Raw genomic sequence first — 25,693 nt, 5'->3', positions numbered from 1 at the left:
CGTTTTGTGTTGAATACGGACGGTAGCTGTGCGTCACATACAGTCCAGTACACAACTAGCGAAACACTATGGAAGTTCGTGCAAGCAGCAGCGAGGAAACTACTGTATTTAATGCTTCCGCAATATTCAGTTCTTATGTTTGGAAATACTACGGCTTCGAAAATAAAGACGGAAAGATTGATAAAAGCTCCGTAATTTGCAAAGAATGTCGCACTACGAAGCCATACAACGGCAGCACCACAAATATGCAGACCGATGGCACCACATCACCGACAAGTTTCCCCCCGCCTCCCCGTCCAGTTCCTCGTTGGACACCGGAGAAACTCTTGGCAAACTAGGTCAGGATCAGAAAAAAAATCGCCTCTTATTTTGGGGGTCCACTTGCAGCTCACTGTGACCGCGCAAGGAAATACTATATATGGATGACTCTTTTGGACACACTCGGTGAGAGTGGTCTGTGTACGCTACAATACACACAGCAGCTTTGAGGCTGTGACTGCCACATTGTTTCAATTGTATTTTTTTTCTGTCCTATGGAGATTGATATTTCATATAAGACACTCAGTGAGTAGTCTGTGTTTACACTCCAGCAACAGCTGTGAGTCTCAGGTGCCAAATTGGTTACATTTTCTTTGCACAAAACCCAATTGTGAAAGGGCTTACATAAGTTGTTTTACACGTTCTACTGTTTATAAGGAATAAATTGGTCTACTTTTTGCAATACCATACTGAATTCCATCTTTTTTTAAACTTTTTTTCTTTGCGTATTTGCATCATGTTTAATTGCACAATATCACAACAAATTGCACTGTATCGTATCGGATCGCATTGATTTGAACTAAATGTGTATCGTGTCGTATCACATCGTGAAGACGGTGAAACGTATCGCATCGTGTCGCCAGAAAATTCCATGTATCGTTTAAGTATTGCATCGCTGGTAGTGCATTGAGATGTGTATCGAATCGTCCTCAGTGCTGAGATTCACATCCCTAATGAAAATGTTACATTTTAGAGTTTGAAAATCAGTTTAATTGTTATTCTTATAATGCTTGGAATTTGTAACGGCAGGATTTAAACGGCAGAATATAAAGTTGGGTTGACTAATAAAGAGGTGACTTGGTGGAATTCACCCCAACTGCCGGAACCCTGTCATTTTTGTGACAAAATATATAACTATGTAATGTCTGGTGAAGAAATATTTATTCTGGTCATACTTTATCAACCGGCGTGAGGAGACCTGACCTTGTCTCCCAAATTTCTCAGGAGGATGGAAAGGCAGAGGAGAACATGGCTCAGAGGAGAGCGGCGCTGCTGGAGAAGAGGATGAGGAGGGAGAAGGAAAGCCAGCAGAAGAGGATGCAGCAGGAGGCGGAGCTAGAGCAAAAGAAAGAGGAGGCTCGGTATACACTTTATCATTCTTTAAATCTTTGTCGCAATGTATTCGATAAGTCACTTTCTGAATAATGTTGACTCTTTTCTGGAAACTTCCGATGCATATGCCTACCCTTTTTTTTTGTAAATAAAAATGAATATTCTGAAAGGAAGTTTACTTGTTAACTGTAATATGTACTCTGTGACACTTTGTTTCAAAAGGTGTTGCATAATCAATATTGCTATTATAATGTTCGTATAAATAAACAGATTTATAACACAGGGCTCTGGCCGAGTTTAGTGTATTGCAACTAACACATTTTGTAACGCATTAAAGTCAAATATATTGTCAGATCAGGCCACTGGTTTGAATCGTTTTCTTGCCTTGTCCTTGCATTGTTTCACCAGGTTAAAAGCGGAGGAGGAGCGTATCCGAAAGGAAGAAGACAAGGCCAGGAAGGAATTCATCAAGCAGGAGTATCTTCGGAGGAAGCAGCTGAAACTGATGGAGGACATGGACACGGTCATCAAATCCCGACCAGCTGCCGGCACAAAACAACGACGAGGTCGCCCCAAGTCGATCCGTCGTGACAGCATCGACTCCCCAAAAACTCCTGTCAGAGCTGCTACAGGTAGCCACAGAGCCATGTGCCAATTCGGTCTTTATATATTTCTCTATGTATGCCACCCAAAAAAAAGTGTTTTCACGTCTGGGAACATTGTGAAAAATATACCCTGACTGGACATGTAATTATTGACACAGAATTCCACATTCAATCCAATAGGGGGGAGTCTGCCTTTACAAATAGAATAATGATAAACATTTTGAGAGCTCCTCATTTGATATTTTTAGAATCGTTGCCTTTACCCGTGTAGCAACATATTGACAGTTATATCCAACCAAACTGGATCACGAATGGAAAGGCAGATTTCCTTTTGTGACTGCTTTTGTATCAAATGTTTTTGTGCAATTGTATTTCACGGTGTAGCCAATCAGCGTCTACTTAACATACTAATTGAGCAATGCCGCACTAGTCTATTAGTCTATCTACTAATGCATTATATTACAGATGATGGATGAATTCCTATTCACGCGTGGTGTTATTACATGTGATGTGTGAGTTTGTGTCAATCTCAGCTCTGCCTGCATTGCTGTGGTGAGGCCTCCAGCGTTGTCATGCATGGTTGTCACTGTGACTGTCTCGGTGCTATGTCACATCTCATTGTCTCAAATTCAGGTCCACGCCAATTTCTGTTTTCAGTCTCTAGCTTGTCCCTGGCATCCCTCAATTTGGGAGACGGCGACAGTGTGGACTCGGAGAAGAGAGCGCAAAGGTGAGATTGTAAATACTGATGTGATCTTGCACATGTGAGTTTATTTCTCTTCGATTAAATAAAAATATTGACACTCGATATTATGTACATTCTACTTAAGACAATGGAAAAAGTCCAAATCAAGAGTTGAAGCAAGATTTTTACCTACACATAGATAATAATGTTCTTTTCTTTTTTTCTTTTTTTTTTTTGGTGTGTATAAAAATAAATAAGGAAATAAATAAACTGCATATGATGGCTATTATACATTAGATGCAGCAGTTCTTTGCAGAATGGCACGTTAATATATACAGTATATGTATTTTTTATTGCTGTTTTTACCATTTTAATGACGTGTTGACACATCTGACAGTTCTGTCATGTTTTTTCTTTTTCTTTTTTTCCCCCCTCATTTGGTTCGGTGTAAACAAACCGAATCGGCGGCTCTTAAACTGCAGACGGGGTGGGCCCTTAGGACTTATTATCTCACGTGTGCTGCCATGTTTGAGTAGACAAAATAACGCACTGCATTTTTGTAATGTTAACGTATTCTTGCCACTGTTCCTCCTTTTACTTCTGTCCTGTTTTAATCACAAATGCCAGAAGTGCTAGTTTAGCCTCTGGCGGTCTCCTCTGCTATCTGGGCTCTCCTAAACTGAGAAGGAGAAGGTTAGTTGCTGCTTGGTCCTCAGATCACAGTGCTTCATGTTATTCCAGCGCCAGTCCTGCACTGTACCTCGCCCTCACACTGACTTTGACTTGACTAGGCAGAGCACTTTTTTTGTTTGTTTGTTTTTTATTCTCATGGTCATCACTTAAAGCTTGTCTGTCTGATGGAATGCATAGCGGGTCTGCTGTATTTGTTCACGACCTGCCCTCAACTTGCATTCCTGATCATTTATAGAACAAACGTAATGAATGTTAAAATGATCTGACATGCATAAAACAAAAATTTGAATAAGATAAGATTCAGTTAGCGCTGTCGCAAGTGATTGACCTTAAACACTGCTACCAGACTGCTTCACATGACGGCTCCTTGTGCTTTGCAAGCTTTGCTGCTCGACTTCTGATTAACCCTTTCATGCACCAATAACGATAGCCTGTAAACTGATCAAAAATAATAAGCTGTCCACCGCAGTGACCGCTGTGCCTGAAAGGGTTAATAATGTGCACCAGAAGATCAGACTCCTTCTTTATAATTATTTTTTTAACTATCCTTGTTGCAAAATTACGCGGATTATGTCAACGTATGTGATGACATAGTGAGAGTGATAGTTCTTTGAAAAGATAATTTGACTTCACATTGATGCATGAATACAATGCATTTACACTGGATGCAGAATTCTATGGTGAAGCAGCCATTTCAAAAGTAGCTTTAATATTCTTGAGGTGGGGTTGTCTTCTAGGCCAGATTCGGCAGATGGCTTCCTGTCCCCAAGTCGCACCAGCAGCAAGAATGGGGAGAAAGACTGGGAAAATGGATCCACAACTTCCTCCGTTACGTCAGTCACAGAGTACACAGGTTGGTGTTTTTGCTCATTGTGCGCTAACACTCGTTGTTGGCATTTAAGATGTTGAAATACTGTGGCTGAGGTGGAGAACTGCACTGCAGTGTTACACTGGGAATTCGCAAGCCAGCTCTAGTGGTATGTTCGCCTTTCAATGAATGAGTCAAGACAGAGAGTAAGAAGTGGGAATGACTGGAGGCGTCTCAATCAATTATGATGAAAACTGAAATGAACAGCTTTCTGTCCTGTTTCCACCCAGGACCGAAGCTCTACAAGGAGCCAAGTGCCAAATCAAACAAGCACATCATCCAGAACGCATTGGCCCACTGCTGCCTTGCTGGCAAGGTCAATGAAGGACAGAAGAACAAAATCCTGGAGGTAAGAGCTTGACAAGCCACTCTGTGGCTTCAGTCATTGACGCCAAAGACACGCATAGTGTAGTAATGTGTACGCAAATTAAAATGATTATGTGAAATGTTAAAATTACAGTTAATAAAGTGTCAAGTATCATTTCTTTTTGTCACTACTGGTTTTACATTTGTTAAACCGCAGGGTTGGGCTCACCTTCTATTGCCGAAATGTGTTCTTGACTTCAGCAGATTGAGCTCACAATTTCTGATTTGTTTTCTGTTGCCAACAGGAAATGGAAAAATCAGAGGCAAACAACTTCCTGGTTTTGTTCCGCGATGCCGGCTGTCAGTTCCGCTCCCTGTACACTTACTGCCCCGAGACCGAGGAGATCAATAAGCTCACAGGCATCGGCCCCAAGAACATCACACGCAAGATGATCGACGGCCTGTACAAGTACAATTCGGACAAGAAGCAGTTCAGCCTGATACCAGCTAAGACCATGTCAGCCAGCGTGGATGCCGTGACCATCCACAGCCATTTGTGGCAAACCAAAAAGCCAGCCACCCCGAAAAAAGTAGTGCCTGCCCCTCAGTCCTGATGGAAACTTCAGTTTGCACTCCCACCGTTTATTCCCATGATGATTCAAACACCTGCAATGCCCTCTGCAACATGTTTTCCCTTTGAGTTTTGTCAGATTCTGCTCCCCGTGGTTCTCACTTCCCTACTACAAGTGGAATGTAAACCACTGATGTTGAATGATGTAAATATGTTGACATTTTTTCAAGACAAGATGTAGAAAATGATTTCATTTATATTTCCTTTTTGTGCCAAAAGGACACCAAAAAAACAAGACCGTATGAATGCTAGGACATTTTACTCAGAACACTGAAGTACTGAATGTTTCTATTTCATGTATAGATTGAATTTCATTTGCAATAAGTTTTAAGGTGCGGCCTTACATGCCATGGGCTTTAAGCGTGTGAGTTCAGTGAGCTGAAATTTAAAGCAACATTCAGAGATTTTGTTTTGTATGTTTTGGAATAAGCCTTTTTTGTTGCTATTTGTCGGCAAGCGTGTTTGTACATTGCGGTACATAAATCTAAGGGCCAAAAAAAGATTGATTGCATACAGCTAGCGTTCGCCACACAGCACGTGTGTGTTCAACTCAACAAAGTTAGACGGTTTCAGCTTTTACATAACCATTTTCTTCGGAAGAATGTAGGACGTCACTCCTGATAAGATTCTTCAAGATGTGGGAAAATATGTTCTAGGTAGAGGCGGATCTTTATTTATTTATTTTTATTTTTACTTGTAACTGAGTAAATTCGGTAGAATTCATCCATTGGTGATTTCTTTGCACTTACTGTATAGTTCACAAGTATGACCTTTTCCCCAGATCGCACAAGTAGGTGAAGTCTTGAAGTCAAAATGTCAACAATTCTTCAATGTCAAGATTTAGAAAAATGCCCTTTCGTTGGCATGAACACATTTTGACATGAATTGGATGGAAGTTGACCCAAGTCAACATTTTGTAAGAAAGCAAGAGCCAAATTTGTTCAGATGAACGGTTGTCATAACAGCCAAATTCAAAGATCGATTCAGTCAATGATGGTTTTTAGTCCTATACTCTGGAAATTGGAAGATTGTTCATATCAAAGCAAGAACTTTAGTTTCCAGCTATATGCAACATGATAAACAACAACCCAATTGGTTTTGAATTTGTAATTACAGCCAAGGTTGATGGGATTACAGGTATTGTAGGTGTTTATTGTTAGTGACCTATTCATAAATATTCACACGCATTGTAATTTATTTTGTATTTCTGTATATATTCTCTACTTTTATGTTATCAAGAATGTTATTTATTTTGGATTGATATCAGACAAAAGATGGCTGAGCTCCGGTAGCTCAAAGCACAAAACAATGCAGGTTCGCCATTTTAAACATCGTATTCTTGTATTTACCTCCACGCCAGAGCTTGAACTCGATTGATACTGCGGGATTCATCCAATCCAAGATGTTTCAAGTAACTTTTAGGCATAATGATCAGGTTTTATGTCAGTGCTCCAGCACCTTCCATTTTGACACAATTTCTTCATTGCTAATAGATGACAGCTATGTGAGGAATTGTCCTTTGTGATGGTTTACTTTAGGCTTTTCTTCAGAAAGATATTTTATATTCAAACATGGTGGAGTCGGTCATACAGACTAATATCCATCATTATGACGCCTGAGAAGCATTTCTCCTGCGTCAGTAAGTCGTTTACCTGGAGTAATAAATTGTAGATTACCACTCGGAAAGCTAAAAATCTAAATTCTATTCATGGTTGTACAACATTTATGTATTTAGAATGACAGCATTCTAATTGGCAAATGTGTTAACAACCAAATGAATATGATGAGAAAAGTGTGTTTTCGTTGGAACATGTTTATACAAAGTATTTTCAAGTAGGATCTTTCATTGCAATTGTAGAAAAATGACACATTGTTGTGAGACTGATGATGATTTGCTGCATACGGGTAAAAATGCACCATTTTTGTTGGTGCCAGTTCTAAACAGGTTTTCTGTGAGCATATCTAGTGATGTGATGCATAATTTAGGTTGGGGGGTGGGGGGGATTTTTGACTCAAGGAGCATATACTTTTGTTTAAAATGTACTCTTGGTAATTGACCACAGGAAAGGGAAGCAAATATTTAAACTAAGCTTTTATTGTACAGTGTGTTCATGTGCATTCATACCCTCTTGCTAGGATGACTCTTTTTTTTTTGTCAATGTGGTGTCAAAAGAGCTTGCGTAATATGTAGTTTGTTTGGTTTTTTTCTCCAATAAATAAACTCAGCATGGCCCCTAAAATACATGAGGATGTTTGTTGGCATTTTCAGTCTTAATAACTACAATCTTTTCCTACTCAGGCAAAACATCCATTCATGTTCCAATGCACTTGTTCTCACGAGGGTGTAATGGAGCCCATCCCAGATGTCTTCGGGTAGTAGGCGGGTTACACCCTAAGCTGGTTGCCAGCCATTTGCAGGGCCAACATAGACAAACATTCACTCTCACAATTACACCTAGGGACAATTTAGAGTGTTTCATTAGCCCGCCATGCATGTTTTTGTACTTTGTGAGTAAGTCACAGTGCCCGGAGAAAGGCATGGGGAAAACATCCAAACTCCACACCTCAAGTCCGAAGCTGGAATCAAACCTTGCACCTCTGCACTGTGAAGTGGACGTGCTAACCCAGTCGACCGCCGTGGCACCCTTGGGCAAAACAGTCAGCGTGAAAATCGCATTGTTGTCTTGTTGACATTAACAACAATGTTCTGTCATATCTCTCCATAAGGTCTCATTCAACTGGAAGAGGAGTTCCTTTGTGGGAGCCGTTCTAAAACCAGGTAGTTGAACGACTAATTGGTACGCAGGGCGGTCATTCATCAGCCGAACCTGTGACCAGCGTGTGGAAAACACACGATCGATCGATCGCTAGATCGATCTATCTATGATCGATCGTAGATCGATGACAATAGATAGATAGATGCACTGCACACAAACAGATGTGCCCACGTCCCTTGCAGGTGAGAAGTTGTCGGTATTCCTCAACCTTGCCCAAAGAAGGTGCGACGACGCTGCGTCAATGGCGCACCAGATTGGCCGTTTGCGGCTGCGTGCGTCTGCATGGCAACGCGACCTGCGCTCCACAAATAAGGCAGGAGGAGAGCTCTACTAGCAAGCCGGAATTTATTGACCGCACTTTGGTGGAGGCTGTTTGGTTTGGCGCGTCGTTGGCGCACTCTGTGACAGGTCAGGATGCGGTAGAGATTCGACGCGACATCATGTGTGGAGCGTTGGAATGAATGGCGTGGGGTCGTGTTGTTCCCTGCGTGCGTGTTTGATTGTGGAAGGACTGGGCGGTGCCGACCCACCACAAACGCACTTTCGGCTACTATCAATAAATAGTGCAGCCCATGCATGCAGCGTGAAGAATCTCGATTTGTTTTTAATAAACGCGTATAACGTTGCACTGAGTAACCGTTGGCATGCCAGCAGAGATGCACATGATGTATTAAACGCGTCACTGAGATTGCAGATGTCGGAATCTTAGATAACGACCGCCCTGGTGTTACAGCAGACCGAATACAACTTGCAGTGATGATTGCTGAAGTGAAAAAGCGAGAGAAAAAAACATGACCAGTGTTTGGGCCTTTCAGTAGCAGCACGAATTGTTTAACGTACATAAGCATCATATTTCTATTTTCCCCCCTTTATTTATGTATCGCTAGTGTGAAGCACAAACCAAATACCCGTTACAATAACTGGGAATCACACCAAGAGGTGCATTGATTTAATTAATGACATAATGAATTGATTGATGACTTGCCAAAACTGTTGTTGCAAAACGGATTCCTTCTGTGCTGTTTTATACTGTAACTATAGTCACAACATTAGGTACAATAATGACATCCAACAGAAGAGCTATTTTGAAACATCATATTCCCTTCATAAAGATAATGATGCTCAGGAAATGTTGGTTCACAATGGATACACACACAGAAGCCTGTACATTTTATGTTTTGTCTTGAATCGCATAATTTGAAGACAGGCATGAGGCTGCTGATATCATGTCGTGGATTTTTACAGTTTCTCTACAAGTCGTACCTGTAATAAATAGATTGATTTGTCACTTGTCTCCAAATGCGTCGGGATTTAAGTGGCTGGTAAACTGCCACTTGAATCGGGGTCACCATGACAGCAGAGGAGACAATCAACATCAAAGAGGCAGAAGTGGTCAAACTGGTCCTCGACTTCCTCAGCGCCAGGAAGCTGCACATTAGCATGTTGGCGTTGGAGAAGGAGAGCGGTATCATCAACGGTCTCTACTCCGATGACATGCTCTTCCTCAGGTGCAATCACATCACACATCTTATAAGAACTTCAACAAAAAGACTCATTCACTCCTCACTGATAGGCAACTCATTCTGGATGGTCAGTGGGAAGAGGTGATGCAGTTCATTCAGCCTTTAGAAGGGTTGGACAAGTTTGACAAGAAAAGGTAAAACCATCTAAACATCAACCAGAAGTCAAGTTCCTGTCATGGTCACATATTTACGATTGAATGAATTGAATTCCATGAAGACATTTTATCAAGTAACTCTTTTGTAACCTGCCTATTTTTTAAATGCGTCTGTAAGCTGTTATCAGTTTTCCAATTTACATAATGCTGCCACCTTACTGAGTTTCTCTGCCACTTTCTAGCAACAGCTGCGGTGTGGGATGCACAGTTTAGCATACAGTTGACAGTATCATCAACATTAGGTTCTGCTAAATTGTTGACAAATTTGGAGCAGGGTGGTATCTGCACATTACAATGTCAAATCTAATTTGGCAATTGTTTGATGAAGTGAGCAGTGACTTCAAGTGTGATTGCCGATGTCTCGTTTTGACTGTAGCTCGCAAAGTAGCCAGGATGAACCTTTGACCTTTGACCTTATGACGTAATCCAACAAACATTAAGGAAAGGTGGCATAAAAGTTAGGAGATATTTCAGAAAGGGTATAAATGTATTGTGAAAAGAATCCGATAATTCTTGGTTCTTGGGATATTTTGACGGAAGCATGTCACAGACATGAATGAATGATTTGTGAAAATATCAACACCATTTTGTTTTTTCTTTCAGATTCCGCTATATAATTCTGAAGCAGAAATTTCTTGAGGCTCTGTATGTAAATAATGCCATGTCTGCAGCTAAAGATCCCCAAAATGTACGTTTTTCATTTCTAGCACATAATATTTGTTTTTTGGCATGAAAATTCACACTGTTGCTAAGAAACAAAAAACTGAACAACACAGTTAGTTCAAACCTTTTTGCAAATCCCAAAGTATTGCCTCACCAGTCAATTTGCTTTATGAAAGCAATGTTAGGACACAATAATGTTTTTTTTTTTTTAATGGAATATCAAAGCGAGGTTAACAAAGATGTTGAAATTAAGTATTTCCTCAAAACTCATAAGAATCTAATTAGTTCGCTTTAATTTGCTCAGTAACTAACAATTGCTTTGGTATGCTAATCACCACTTTACAGTACTGTTGTCTACCATTAAAAAAAAGACAGTTTTGATATTTAACCTCTGCAGCAGCATTCACAGAGATCAAATCACCACCGATAAAGTAGAAGTTATCTTGAGAGGCTTACTACCTCCTTGGTATCACGAATGGAAATTAGAAAACCCGTTGAGATAGTTTTTGAGAAAGTAAACCTCCCTCAGGCCAGGATGGCTGAATTATTATATTCACTGAATATGCCATAATACTGACAGCTACAGTCCATGCTCACTGTTAATAATCATCTGCCATGTGCAGCTGGAGCTCACCATGCAGGAAGCTGTCAAGTGCCTGCACAACTTGGAGGCGTTCTGCCCGTCTAAGGAGGACTACAGCAAACTGTGTCTCCTCCTCACGCTGCCTCGCCTCACCCACCATGCTGAGTTCAAGGAATGGAACCCGAGTACGGCGCGCGTCCACTGTTTCGAGGAGGCTTGCGCGATGGTCGCCGAGTTCATTCCGGCGGACAGGAAGCTGAGCGAGGCGGGCTTCCGAGCGAGTGGGAACCGCCTCTTCCAGCTGCTCATCAAAGGGATACTTTATGAGTGCTGTGTCGAATTCTGCCAGGTGGGGCGACACGTTTTTTAGAACAGTGTCTGTTATTTTCTTTTCAATAGGGCGTGCAAGGAAACTATGGCTTATTCTGTGGTATGAATGGCAATGGCTTCATTTTATGGAAGAGAATTTAATTGTTCCGCCTGCCACTATTTCCGGCATTGCTCGATGTATTTGTAATTCATAAATGAATGAACAAATGAAGTGAGAATGGATGCTTATTGCACACCTCAATATTAGTTGTTCTCATTTGTACGAGCAAATCTATTGAATCGGTCCAACACCTTTACTTTTATATTTTGTAGAGCAAAGCAACTGGAGAGGCAATAACAGAGGGCGAGGTGTTACTCGGCGTAGACTTGCTCTGCGGGAACGGTTGCGATGAACTCGATCTGTCGCTGCTCTCCTGGCTGCAGAACCTTTCCCCCGGTGCATTTTCATGCGCCTTCCAACAGAAGACCCTCAGCATCCATGTTGACCGTCTGGTCAAGCCCAGCAAGGCCGGTTACGCCGACCTTCTTACCCCTCTCATCAACCGCCTCTCCCCATGCCCGGCTTCACCTTTCCGTCAGAGGCCGCACTCAGCCGACACCTACATGTCCAGATCCCTGAACCCGGCTCTGGACGGACTGTCACACGGCTTGGCTTCCCAGGACAAGAGAGGCACGGAGGTCAACATCAAATCGTCACTCAGTCGAAGCCTGGTGGAGAGTAATCTTCATCAACTGGATGATTCCCCTGAGAAGTAAATATCGGAACAGCTTCTTGACTACAGCATAACGGATTGAACATTGAACCTCTTGTTTGAAGTGATATTAATTGGCCCGTGGCTTTTTTTTCTGAATGTAGAAAGTACCCACGGGGTTTGGAAGGTCCCAAGACCACGCGCACCCCTCTGACTCCTGGGAGGGACGGTGGGACAGCATGCACAGAAACAGCTGAGGTAACAAGAAGGGCAAAGGCCGACAAGAAACTGCAGTCATATGTCTTGTTGTTTGCAGAGGTTATAGATAAATGTAAATGTCTACAATTTATAGTTTAAAGTTGTTCCAACATAAATGACTCTTTTCACCCCAACCGATTTATACCATCTTTTAATATTTGTTTCTGTCCATTTGTTCGCTTGCAGGCAAGGTAGCATCTTGGACTGGATCGATTCTAACTGGCCTAAAAAAATTAATAAATCTGAAAGTTTGAAAAATGAACTCAAAAGTTAGGTTAGAGAGGAAACAATGAGCTAACTTATCTTTTTGACTACATTGACCTGCCTCAGCCAATTATTCAAGGGAGGCATGTTATTGATTTTCATCCCAATTTAAAACAGTCTTTGACATGCTTTCATCAGAACAGCAATATGAATAATCACAGTTAGTACAGATTTTCACTTAATGCGGGTGGGTCTGGAATGTATCGGCACAATAAACGGGCTTGGTGTGCTCTAAAAAAAAAAATAATAAACATCTTGGTCAAGGAGCAGTCCATAAAATGTTGGAACAACATAGCATCATGTCATGATGCTGGCATGTGCTGGCACTTGAAGAGATCTGCTTGGTCACACTAAATACTGCTTTGATGATATTTATGGGACGTAAAGATCAGATCAAGGAATACTGCAAACAATTCGGGGCCACATTTGGATATTTTCATTAATTTCTTGCCAGAACAGTATGCAGATCATGCTGTTGGTGAGAAGTTTACATAATTACCTTCTAGTTAGGTTATGTGTATGTGATGTCTGTTGAAAGGGGATAACAAAAGCATCGCAGGTGGTAGTTTAAGTGCTCACCTTTGGCTGCTCAGGTTGAATTGCTTCAATGAATCAAGAGTGTAAAAACAAATAACAAAAGTTGTCTGAGGCAATGTCTTGTCATGGGAATTATGACTAAGAGTAACAGGAGCGTAAGAGATTTCGAATCGATTCCCCCTGAACCCTTGAACCACCTCATCTCCATACTGCCACCGCTCATAAATCCCTCCTAACTGCCCTGCCGCAAATGTCCAGAGACTCTTGTGACCTGGTGGCACCGCTGCGTGAAAGTAGCGGAGGTCATGGGAAGAAGTGGCTGATAATCTGATTTGATTTGCTGTCGCACCCAAGATGGGCCAGTGACTCCGACATCACTCATCTTTATGCATCCGAGGTTCCAGCTAATGGAGCAACGTGTTTTCATATTGGATCCAGTGTGTGTGTGTGTGTGTGTGTGTGTGTGTGTGTGTGTGTGTGTGTGTGTGTGTGTGTGTGTGTGTGTGTGTGTGTGGATAAAAAGTGGCGGTAACAGAGTTGAAGGGACAAGAGTGCAGACGAGCTATGATGAGTTCCCTGAAAACTTTTTTATGGCATGGATGATGTAGCATTAGGCCTTGAGAAGGGGAGACGTGGCAGTGGAGAGTTTGTCTATAATATACAGTAAATGGGTGTAGGTGTGTGCTCCTGTTCGTGATGATAATTGATTGACACATTTGCATCCATTCCCCCATTTTCTATAACAATTGTGCACAGCAGGGTCGCAGCTAAGCCGATTCCTGGTAGCGAGAGGGGGGAACACCCTGGACTGGCTTCCAGCTAATTGCGGGTCACTTATAGAAGAACAAGTTTGAGATTTCAATCCCTGTAACCAAGCCTGCATGTTCCTGTAATGTAGGAGGACATGAGAGTACCTAAAGAAAATTGCCTGCGTTTCAATACACAGAATACCAAATTGAGCGGCAATTGCAAAATGGCAATCAAACAGCAGCAACACATTGCGCCTCTTTAATCGGTGCTCCTGCTTATACAGACGAGATATTTATCACCATGTTTTGCTCTTGGTTTGTTTGTTCAGCGTCCTGATTCCACAGAGCACATGCAGGAGTACTACAGGCAGCGTCTGCGTGTGCAGCAACATCTGGAACACAAGCAACAGCAGAGACAGCTTTACCAGCAGATGTTGCTTGAAGGTGGTGTGAAACCAATCAATGGAACCCAAAATAACCTCACTGAGACCTTCCTCACTCGGTAAGGAACGGGTCTAAATCTATATCTTGATCTGCAACCTCTAAATACCGGTAATTGTTTCCTTTGAGGAGCATTTTGCTCATCAATGACTTAAATTTTGCAGTTTTGAGGAGCAATTTTTGGCAGGTTAGTCCCAGGGACCTAAACCAACAGTTTCATTAAACAATAAAAATATAATGGGGAAATTATAGGAATGCAGCCAGAGACTATTTTAGAATTTCATTTTCCTCATGGTGAAATTGTATATATCATAGAAAAATATTCAGAGAAATATATTTTGACTTTATGAAACGGCAATGGAAACTAAAGATAAAATAAAACAATTGACTAAATCATGAACGACCATATATTCTATCATTAGTTTGTATTTCTTAAATTCACAATGGGCGCCGGTGTTTACGTGCTCAGGTGCAGGACCCAAAATGACATTAACCAGCACTAAAATACATATTGCAGTTGGCGATGCTTTACATTGTTACGTGAAATAGTCCTTTTTAATCCATGTTTAAAGAATAGCTTCTATCTGTTTGCATGGCCAATGAACTTTACAGGACTTTTTGCACGTCCGGAACCTCTGTTTGGACACAAGTGAGAAGAGCGTTGCCAAAAATGCATTTATGCTGCCCCCTAGTGGCTATGCTTTGCTGCTTGGGGTGTCACTCATTATTTAGCACTACAGTACCGACATTTGATGAAGTCGTTTGTCGAAACGATTTTTTGTTCATACAGAGTCATAATGACTTGCATAATAAATTAGATAATTTACTAACCGTTAATCTATACACTTACAGTCGATTTAATATATATATATATATATATATATATATATATATATATATATATATATATATATATATATATATATATTCCCAGTATGTCGATCAAAGTCACATCAGCATGACTCACATTATGTCACCCGGCATTGTGGTTCACGGACAGTATGATTGGAGTACACCATGTCATTGTGGCTTCATATGAATCGTTTTGGACGTTTTTGAAGCGTGAGTGACATGGGTGGAAAGTATTATTTCTCTAAATGGACTCACAGTGTCTTCTGTCCAGATCCATTCAGAAACTGGAGGAGATGAACATTAGCATTGACCACCACGGAGATGAGGTGACCCCTCTGGGCCAGCATTGTAATGGTATGGCAGATGACGGTAGTACATCTAACACCCAAGAAGACCCGGGGGTGGTGCAAAGAGCAAAGCCTGGTAGTGTAAGCAGCATTCCCTCCCAAAGGCCAGGGAGCCATTGCCTGCAACACATCAGCGAGTCACCATTTCCTGTAAGGTAATGAATAGTGGTTTGTTCCAGAATTAATACATCAGGTCGATGGGATTAAAGTTCTAATAGGAGGCCACATGCATTTAGGACGGTACGCATGAACTTATGTGTGACTTCCTCTGAGCACTTAGTCTGCAAATTAAATCATGGCCATTTAAAAGGGATGTTTTTGTCTCTTTGTACTCATGCATTGTGACTGCAGTGCTGCTGAGAGGGTTGGAGGCCCAGGGCAAGATGATTCCAGCAGCCATGTGACACGTTGCACAACCCAGCATGTACTATCAACAAAACAAAATCAGTTACAAAGAAAGACATTTCGGCAAGGGGGTTATTTTTCTCTGACTTTCTTTATAGGAAGGAAAGGCCAAAACCCAGTTTTTCAAAGTGAGCCAGCTTGAAGACACACAGGCGGTACGATCCGTGGCCTTCCATCCGTCTGGATCGCTTTATGCTGTTGGTTCCAACTCGAAAACTCTCCGTGTTTGCGCCTACCCTGACACCGAAAAAAACAGGTCTGGACTCCTCCTACCCATCAACATGTTGTCAGGTTTTGTTAAATTACAAAATGGATGGTGGTCAGAGGGCACAGTTCAACGCATGCATTTAGATAAAGTGTTTGTACAGTTTCTAATTTGCAATTTTTCCCTGCATGTTTAGCACCTTGGATGCCGTTAGGCAGCCATTGGTACGCTTCAGAAGGAATAAACACCACAAAGGTTCCATCTACTGTGTCGCATGGAGCCACTGTGGACAGCTGCTGGCCACCGGCTCCAATGACAAATATGTCAAGGTTCTGCCTTTCAATGCTGACAGCTGCAATGCGACAGGTGCACGATTATTAGGTGTTGGGTCAGGCAGGATCAAGACTCGATACTGAGGTGGTCTCATGATGTCATTCAGGTCCTGATCTGGAGTTCAGCATGCATGACGGAACCATTAGGGACTTGGCCTTCATGGAGGGGCCCGAGAGCAGAGGGTCCATCTTGATTAGTGCTGGAGCTGGAGACTGCAACATCTACACCACCGACTGCCAGAGAGGACAGGGCCTTCATGCCTTGAGTGGGCACACTGGTATCTAAATATTTTTGCTCTGGCGTGGATTTTTTTGGAAGACTGGTTCAACATTTAGTACGGGTCTATAAGCAAACAAGGACTTCAGTTTAGTTTGAAATAGTAAACCTGATTCGATTCGATATGGTACGCCTCAGTTCAAGAGGGGATGCTGCAGTGACTTTTTGGTTGTCATTTTACGTCCATTTGAATGAACTTGTCAGCACTGTTAATGTGCCATCTCCTTCAATGACATATCTCTCCGCTAAAAGACGATTTGCTACGTAGCTCGATATATATATAGTGGAGCGATTTGTTTGATTCAAAAATGATTTGATGGTTCAAACCCTTTTTGTGACACACTGATGTAGATAGATAGATAGATAGATAGATAGATAGATAGATAGATAGATAGATAGATAGATAGATAGATAGATAGATAGATAGATAGATAGATAGATAGATAGATAGATAGATAGATAGATAGATAGATAGATAGATAGATAGATAGATAGATAGATAGATAGATAGATAGATAGATAGATAGATAGATAGATAGATAGATAGATAGATAGATAGATAGATAGATAGGTGTGTAAATTTGGAGCAAGCAAATAATATAAATTGAGAAAGTGCAGCGAGATAACCACGAAAGGATTACAGGACGTGCATAATTTTTTTTCACCGTTGGAAAAAGGTCAGAATACACAGAATCAAATGGGGGAACTGTGAAAGCATACCAACTCGACCCAGAAAGGACACAGCTAAGATTCAGTCGGTGTTGTATAGACCGGTATAGTTTATTCATGGGCTCACCTGTGCTTCTCAACAGGTCACGTTTTGACTCTATACACATGGGGAGGGTGGATGATCACTTCTGGATCCCAGGACAAGACAGTCCGCTTCTGGGACCTGCGGGTTCCAAGTTGTGTGCGTGTTGTGGGTACCACCCTGCATGGCTCAGGTAAGTCCGTCGCATTCATTCATTGTCATGTGAAACAGAGGCCAAAGTGCATCCGTTCAGTGTACATTCCGTTCTTTTCCAGCTCGTTTACAGTATTGTTACTTATTATTGTGACATTATTAAGTTTTCCCTACATACAGAACCGTGTGTACTGAATTACTAACTATGTGGTTAAATTGTATCAGAGACCAAGATCATGTTGTAAAATGTGTTGTGGAGATTCAGAATTCATTATTTAGATGCTCACTATGCTGAAGTCGCATTAGATTTGCTATTGTCACTGCAATGGTTGGAACTCCAATTATTTGAATGACTTGAGAGGCATCTTTTAGCCGTAAAATGCCGGTGGACATCCAACTTCGGAGGTTCCGCTTTTTTCAGCTTCGAGAATGTAATTGTTTTGGAGGGACACATAATGAGTTGCGGCAAACGATGGATTGATGTCACAAGTTCACTGACGAAGAGCAAATGTCCTACCCATCCATTTTCCGATCCTCACAAGGTTCGCGGGGGGTGCTGGAGCCTATTCCAGCCGTCTTCGGGCAGTAGGCGGGGGACACCCTGAACCGGTTGCCAGCCAATCGCAGGGCACACACAGATAAACAACCATCCATGTTCACACTCACACCTGGGAACAATTTAGACTCTAAATTGTCCCCAGGTGTGAGTGTGAGTAAATTTTAGATTGTCCAATCAGCCTGCCAGTCATGTTTTTGGAAATGTGGGATGAAACCGGAGTACCCGAAGAAAACCCATGCAGAATTTTGTTTTGCGCAGGAAGTGCCGTTATTTCGGTGGCAGTGGATCCCAGCGGTCGCCTGCTCGCCACTGGCCAGGAGGACAGCACCTGCATGCTCTATGACATCAGAGGAGGCCGCATTGTGCAGACGTACCGCCCCCACAGCAGTGACATTCGTTCAGTACGCTTCTCACCTGGAGCCCATCATCTTCTCACAGGTTCCTACGACAACAAAATCATCATCAGTGACCTGCAAGGTAGCAGCCAATAATTATGTTGCTGCGGCGACTCATGTTATGCTAACTATAAAACTTCGAGCTACTGACATCGCTTCATTCCTTGTCTTTGAATGCAGGTGACCTAACAAAAGCAGTGCCACAGACGTTGGCAGGAGAACACGCGGACAAGGTGATCCAGTGTCGATGGCATCCCAAAGACCGAACCTTCCTCTCTTCCTCCGCTGATCGGACTGTCGTCCTCTGGGCTCCCAACCCCTGAGAGAGTCGGGAAACTGTGGGCATAATAAGTCGCGAGCACTCAATCGGGCATGAAGTATATCCCAGTGTGAGATCACCAAAAAATTTTATTTTTTTTGTATTTCTGTGTCTTAAGGTGTCTATGCTGTTGGTTCATTCAGCGTAGAAAACCTGGTTTGTTTTATGCTCATCAAATCAGGCTGTCATTGACGTCAAAAGATATTTTGTTTGGGTATAGAAGAGAGCAAATACTTTCAGCAGCAACTTGGAAGTGTTGTACCATCACGAAATGTACAATTTGTTGAGCACACACCGCCTTGAAATAGTGTAGTTTTATGCTGTGCTTGCGTGCACAAAAATAATCAGACGATTGGATTGTAACTTGCACTTTAAATCCGGAGATTGTATTTGAGGTTGTCATGGTGAATTGAGTTTTGCCAAAAGAACCGCAAATGGGAGTAAACCTATTACAAAACCTTAATAGAACGTCAAGTAAACAATGACTTCAAAATATTTAAAATGCATATTTAACACCATCCTGCAGTAGAAAAGTGTTGTCCTATTCATGTTGGCTTACGAAACTTCATTGACAAATTACAAAAGATTGATATTAATAGATTCGAATGCTGTGATGAAAATTTTATTACATTATGTGCCTTTTTAATCATTCTTTTTTTTAACCAACTAAAAGATTTTGCGTTGGAATACGAAGTGATTGATGCATGTATGCAGGTTTATCTAGCTTTGCCATACACTGAATGGATCTTGACATATGCACATTTTTGTAATGTTGCTCACTCTGCACATTTTATGTCTGTGTTCTTGGAAGTATGAACTGAATGAAAAGTGGGTAACATGATCACATTGCACAATGTGAAAAGGAGCTAGCCATTTACTTGTTGAACGCATCAATTTGTCGATGTGTCACATGCGTCTGGTTGCACACAAATGGAATTCACGGATTGCACCGTTAGGACAGTTGACTGGTCTTTACAGGTGTCTTTGAATTCCCAACACATTTGATACTGAGTCAAAGATTAGCACAATTGATCTTTCTTGTAAGATGAGGTGATATTGAAATAAGAAATATTGTGATGAGAGTTTATTGACTGATCAAAAGCCGTGCCCTTTTGGGGTGATAATGTCATGTGGAATGCTGAATAAGCTTCAAGTAGCAGTCTTTCAAAGAATGGTTAGCATGCATTCTGTGACATCTCAGTCCAACCCTGCAGCCATTTTCCACCACATACCCTGTCTGTGGTCAAACTGGGGCGGTATAACCCAACAAAAATGTGTTTTGTTTTTGTTTTTCAATTCAGTCACTTTAAATTAAGAGATTGTGCACTGGGAAATATAACTATAGTGACTCGACTTAGCTACTATGCAGAAAGCTGTTGGTTTGATTGACAGATGTGTCAACAACTGTTCCAAACTCCCTCACTTGATTTGCACAATGTCTCACTTCAACCATTCCAACCTCAGCTTACCTTACACTATGAGTCGTTTGTGTTTGTATGTTGAAATACTTTTAATCGGCGCGTGTTGTCGTCAGCGATGTTTGTGCCACACATCTCGTCATTATTGGTCAACAGTGGGATCTTTTGTTGTGCTGTTTTACCTGCCAAAGAGCCATTTGAGTTCAATGGGCTGAAATAAATCAATGTCATGAGAATTAACGGGGCATTAAATCAATGTTTCTCTAAGGCGAAAAATTTGTGATTACAATATTGCATGTGAGGACCTCCCGCCTGTCTTTTTTGTCCAACTTCATGATGAAGCGAAGCCTTTTCAACTCATCCAAAAGTACACCTTTTTTCTTCTAGTTATTTTTTGGACTCAATTAGAGTGAATTATTGTGAGAAAGCCTCCTGGTATAATGGTAAAGTATCAATGGAATCACCTGAATTTGGCCTTTTCATTGTAAGGCCTTGATTGAACCCTTTGGACCACGACTAAGGCTCTCTTCCTTACGTATGGAAACGACAAAGTGTGTTCTTTGCGGTTCACATCTTCCATGATTATGATAACAACATGATACATTCAGTACCGATAATAGGTGATGAATGAAAGGTCAAGTTCAACTCTAAAATTATTTTGTGATGAAGGCCATATGTTCATGTCATGGAGTTTGTATGCCAAAAACATAGGGGACAGATGTGTTTGTTGCATGGATAAAGGTTATTAGAGGGTAAAATAGAGACTGTCATCACTCACATGTTGCACTCGATCATTCGCCCCTTTGTGAGGGGGGACAATGCAAGCCAACGGTTGGGGGGCTTAAAAAGCATACGCACCCTGTTAAACCCAGCCAGCCTGCAAGGACCACCCAACCAAGCAAGAGGTATCAGAACATGCTGGACTTTTTAGCATATCTCTGCTCTTTGGATGATATTTTCTTTCAAGTTCCAAAAGTCAACGTTGTGAAGAGCCTCAGATCTTAAGGTGAAACTGCCGCAGACATCTGGAGCTTGTTTGCTTCGCTCCTTTGTTTGGTTTGGTTTTAAATAGGTTTAACTGGGCTCAAAATATACATTTATTTAATTTTTTTATGTAGTAGACTGATGTCATGATTGTTTTTTATTGTTTCTATAGTCTAATGTTTAAATTTAGCAGAGAATCGTAAATAATCACACAGATTGTGTTTGGTTTGACCCATACCGTGACTGCTGACACCTCACTTGTTCATTATTGGCAGATGAGTGTGCGTTGCACAAAAGGGAATAAGTGAACAATGGCTCGGAGCTGCCGATCACGCACTCTAATTGTCAGTCCGCTTTGAGGTCAAGTGTGTCGCTAGCCTCAACCCATTTCACTAACCTTGGAAAACATTTTAGGTGGAAAACATTTGCTTTTCTTTTTAGAATCGCTAAACATTCTAATGGGGGTTGCAAGTGAATTCGCTGTGGTAATTTTTTTGTACAATCAAACTTTAATATGAGTGCCAACCCTACTGAAAGCTGTGTCTCATATTTGCGACTCCGAGCGAACCAAAATGTTAGAAACGACTAACGAGAAAAATTGGATTTTGATAGAATGAGCAGGGGTACCTAATGTTGTGGTCAGTAAGTGTAAATTGAGGCTGTGTTTAAAATTTAGCAGTGTAACGATTGAGTTATAACAACATTCCACAGAAACTTGAAGCTCCATCAAAAATAACATCCATTACTCTATTATCGTTGTGTCTGATGAATAATTTCTCACTACATATTTAAGCAATCCCAGAACAAGACAAAGGGAGCTCCTCTAATTTGTCCTTCACTCTCATCCTCTGCCTTGTGAGTTCAGGAGGAGAGAAGTTCAGCCGACTTCTCCAGCATGCTGTACACTCTGGCCGGAGGAGGCACACTTTGCGGCGTGGCTGCATTAGTGCTCCTAATTGTCTCCACGGCGACCGACTTCTGGATGCAGTATCGTTACTCGGGGAGCTCAGCCAATCAGGGCCTTTGGAGGTTTTGCATCAACCACAAATGTCATGCTCACACCATCACTGTAGGTAAGGCCTCGAGGATTTGTGAGGTGACAAGAAAAACGTTGTAAAGATATTTTTCGAGATGTATGATGTCATTCTGGCGATTGTGTGCGTTGAGTTTTCAGCCTAAATTTGATACATGATCTCTGTCCTGTGCCAGTGAACTCAACTCACCTCACAACAAGCAGTAGCTTGCCGAAAACAGGTGCATCAAGTTGATTAATGAGTTGAATTCCACTTTCAGTTATAGGTCACCGTCCAACAAAACATGCAGACAAGAGAATTACACTTGGTGTATGTAAAACATACCTGTATTTGCCATTGGTCAAGCCTGCATAGTTTTATGCTCATAACCAATGTAAAAAGCAGAGCGCTCAGGTTTAGTGGTGTTATTAACCTTTTAATCAACAGATATATATTTTTTCTTTTTTTGAGACCTTTCTGTGATTAACAGCTATTTGAATAAATCTGACTTGTCTTTAATGTAAACGGTGAAGTAAAACATGTAGACAGATAATAGAACAGGGGTGTCAAACTCATTTTTCTTGCGGGTCACATTGTAGTTACGGTTTCCCTGGGAGGGCCCTTATGAATTTGAGGAAACCATATAAATTTAATTTTAATCCCCTCCACGTATTACATACACAGCGTACAACAAATTGATGAATAACTAGTTTTAAAGAATAATGGCTGTTATTGTTGATTACATATGACAATTTGAAATTTTGGTTCAGACTTTAGCAAGCATTATGGAACTTGACATGCTTGATTTGCTTTCGCGGGCCACATAAAATGATGTGGCGGGCCAGATCTGGTCCCCGGGCCTTGACTTTGACACCTGTGCAATAGAACAATACTTACAGAAATTCAGTTCGTTCTATATTCTTTCTGGGGGAAAAATGGTACTACTGCAACCGACTGAGGACCGTCTTCATTCATATCAGTATTTCTATAAAATGATCACAGCAAAAGGAACAGTCCGATGAATATAATAGACACACAGTTTCATTCCATACATTATATTTTGTTATTACATTGTGTTTTTCATATATAACAGCACAGTTCTCTAGAGGGCTATTTTCATTATTGAAAAGCACCTTTTAAAAAAGGAGGGAGTGGGGAGCGCCGAATTTGTTATTAATTTCATTTCCATTCATTTCAATGGGTAAGAATGATTTGGGCTACAAGTTTTTTGAGTTATTAGAGTGTTCACGGAACAAAGTATCTCATAGTACCTCAATATTGTGTTTTCTCACATCTCTCAACCGAAAATGTGTTGATTGAAAGTAAGTTTTGGGTTTTTTTTTTGTGTGTGGAAACATTAACCAAGTGACCATGTAACCCTCAGCCTTTTGGGATGCAACTCGCGCCTTCATGTTACTGGCTGTGCTCAGCTGTTTTGCTGGTGTGGTGCTCGGCCTGAGTGCTTTCACCAATGGTACCAAGAACAAGAGGGTCCGCATAGGGGGCATTGCCCTGGTCCTCTCAGGTGACACAGAAAATATCATTTTCCATGAACTCTTCTGCACATCATCATTTCCATTCCACACATTCCAACTATCTTAGTACAATATCTGGTACAGTAGACTTATTAATGCCTCCCTCAGGTTTTCTTGCTCTCTTGGCTCTCTCCATCTACACGGGAGTGACGGTGACTTTTTTCGGGAAACGCTTCTTGGACTGGCGATTTTCGTGGTCCTACATTATTGGCTGGGTGGCCATCATCCTCGCTTTTGCAGCAGGTATTTCTGATTGTTATCATTACTTACTGTATGTGTGGTGATGGAATTCAGCCATCAATGTGGATGATCGAAACCTTGCTTGGTACACTCACTCCTCACATATAGTGATAGTGATACAGTGGACCCGCACTAAATTTTTGGAAAAAAAAAATATTTTAAAAATGCCAATAATTAAAAACTAACCCTCCGCCAAAATAGAAAAAAAGTACCAACTGATAGGCAAATTTGCAGATGCCAAACTGGCAGTTTATGATATGTTGTGCACAATGTTGGCAGTTTGATAAATTGCCCCTCTGATGTCCATCATTCGAAGCAGCTCGCATAATGATGCAGTACAGCTGCACACCTCTGCAAATGCTACCTGAAACAATATACTTTACATACTTTAACATAAGGTCTTCAAATGTGACTTTTCTGACAATGTGAATTAAAATGCAGTGGAACAATTACAGTATATCGAGGACTTTTTTATACAACTCTTAGCAAAAAATATTAGCATATGTAAATTACCGTAGTCAGCATTTTGATGGCATAGTCTTTTTCTGTTTGTTTTTACTTTTTAACTGTTTTACACACTTGACGTGTCCACACAAACTGTGGTTTCACTTCTGGTTTATTTACACTGATGGAATTTACATTGCTTAAAAAACATCTGTCATAAAAATTAAACGAGACGATCCAGTGTCACAAGGTGCTTTAATGTTCTTTTGATTTCAGTGAGCTTTTAGTGTTCATAATTTCTAACTGGAATTTCAAATCGGGATGCCAGAAATCACATTTAACATTTAAATATAGTTTCCCCTTAATGGTTGTTGAATGATAAAAATAAACATACCGGAATTCGACATCTCAATAAATGATAATTTGCTTTATTGTTGTTTCAAGTTTTGTGAAAGTCATTTTGAACTGCTAAAGGTTTTATAGTGTCCTTACATTTACGCTTCATTAAATCTTTCCTTGAAATCAAAACCGATTACATTTAGAATCTTGTCATGTCACTGACACACGTGTAATAACAACTCTCTATGTCTCATCCACTTTAGGTGTGTTTCAGCTGTGTGCTTACCAGCGAACACAAGCAGAACCTTCACCTTCAAATGTTCCTGACAGTTAAACGACAGCACACTGATGCTTGTCTGTAGTTAGAATAAAGTCAAATCATACCCATTCTGTGTGTTTTCTCTGATACATAAAAATAAAATACGGTAGTTTCGGCGACATACGGTTGGGACAGTCTACTCTCAAACATTCAACGTGATATACGTATACTGAAAGCCCCCCCCCCCCCCCACACACACACATAAAATAAAGAAACGCATGGAAACGGCAGTAAGTTAATAATCAGCGGCACAGAATACAGTGTTGTGTCCAAGAACCGGCAACCCGAGGCCAAGGCCAAGAACTTGACTCCAAGGCCAAGGCCAAGGCCAAGGACTTGAGAAATTTTCCGAGGCCAAGGCCAAGGACCAAGGACTTGCCTCCAAGGCCAGGGACCAAGGACTGATTTTGAAGCTGAGGCCTAGCCGAGGACATGTATAAAAACAATACTATCATACCACTTGGCAAGCCTTCATGATTTGCAACACCCCTCCATCATAACCCCTTGCACTCCCTAACGCTTGAATGAAGTGTTTTTATTCAAAGAGTAGAACAGTCAGGGTACGTGTTATTTATACTGAGAAAAACAAAAAAGCATATGATATACATTTATGATTTAATGTTTTAGTGCAGTAGTTTCTAAATGTGAAGTAAATCAACACTCAACAGGCATGAC

At 41.2% G+C, this 25,693-nt stretch overlaps 3 protein-coding genes across 9 annotated transcripts in view; all 3 read left to right on the top strand.

Annotated features, from left to right (window-relative positions):
- Window positions 1-7,401, top strand: part of camsap2a (calmodulin regulated spectrin-associated protein family, member 2a) — a 40,441-nt gene extending 33,040 nt beyond the window's left edge. For 3 of the 5 annotated variants that reach the window (XM_052074470.1, XM_052074469.1, XM_052074472.1), the window contains 7 exons: window positions 1,264-1,400; window positions 1,780-2,003; window positions 2,634-2,706; window positions 3,289-3,354; window positions 4,092-4,207; window positions 4,453-4,571; window positions 4,834-7,401. In XM_052074470.1, coding sequence (XP_051930430.1) covers window positions 1,264-1,400; window positions 1,780-2,003; window positions 2,634-2,706; window positions 3,289-3,354; window positions 4,092-4,207; window positions 4,453-4,571; window positions 4,834-5,142 — 1,044 coding nt within the window. In that variant the 3' untranslated portion in view covers window positions 5,143-7,401. The remainder of the gene's footprint in view (window positions 1-1,263; window positions 1,401-1,779; window positions 2,004-2,633; window positions 2,707-3,288; window positions 3,355-4,091; window positions 4,208-4,452; window positions 4,572-4,833) is intronic. The other 2 variants (XM_052074473.1, XM_052074471.1) reach the window with 1 other exon arrangement.
- A 515-nt stretch (window positions 7,402-7,916) lies between these two features.
- On the top strand, window positions 7,917-20,384 carry LOC127606305 (WD repeat-containing protein 47-like). 2 transcript variants are annotated; one of them, XM_052074529.1, is made up of 16 exons: window positions 7,917-7,938; window positions 9,253-9,444; window positions 9,510-9,593; window positions 10,218-10,302; window positions 10,901-11,209; window positions 11,503-11,942; window positions 12,047-12,140; window positions 14,020-14,192; window positions 15,255-15,485; window positions 15,682-15,754; window positions 15,834-15,991; window positions 16,137-16,306; window positions 16,380-16,550; window positions 17,362-17,493; window positions 18,271-18,489; window positions 18,588-20,384. In XM_052074529.1, the coding sequence occupies exons 2-16, from the start codon at window positions 9,287-9,289 to the stop codon at window positions 18,728-18,730; spliced, it is 2,640 nt and encodes an 879-aa protein (XP_051930489.1). In that variant the 5' UTR covers window positions 7,917-7,938; window positions 9,253-9,286; the 3' UTR covers window positions 18,731-20,384. The 2 variants fall into 2 exon arrangements, with proteins under 2 accessions (XP_051930489.1, XP_051930488.1); XM_052074528.1 differs by lacking the exon at window positions 7,917-7,938 and having other exon boundaries at window positions 8,007-9,444.
- Window positions 20,385-20,826: 442 nt separating this feature from the next.
- lim2.2 (lens intrinsic membrane protein 2.2) lies at window positions 20,827-25,086 on the top strand. Of its 2 annotated transcripts, none has more exons than XM_052074654.1 (5): window positions 20,827-21,049; window positions 21,994-22,201; window positions 23,526-23,666; window positions 23,785-23,919; window positions 24,963-25,086. In XM_052074654.1, exons 2-5 carry the CDS (start codon window positions 22,024-22,026, stop codon window positions 25,031-25,033), a joined length of 525 nt encoding a protein of 174 aa, XP_051930614.1. In that variant the 5' UTR covers window positions 20,827-21,049; window positions 21,994-22,023; the 3' UTR covers window positions 25,034-25,086. The 2 variants fall into 2 exon arrangements, with proteins under 2 accessions (XP_051930614.1, XP_051930613.1); XM_052074653.1 differs by having other exon boundaries at window positions 20,828-21,150.
- The last annotated feature ends 607 nt before the right edge of the window (window positions 25,087-25,693 follow it).

This window comes from Hippocampus zosterae, chromosome 8 (assembly GCF_025434085.1).
Source record: "Hippocampus zosterae strain Florida chromosome 8, ASM2543408v3, whole genome shotgun sequence".
NCBI classification, from domain to species: domain Eukaryota; kingdom Metazoa; phylum Chordata; class Actinopteri; order Syngnathiformes; family Syngnathidae; genus Hippocampus; species Hippocampus zosterae.
The sequence above is the reverse complement of the archived record's forward strand: the minus strand, read 5'-3'. Positions and strand labels throughout refer to the sequence as shown.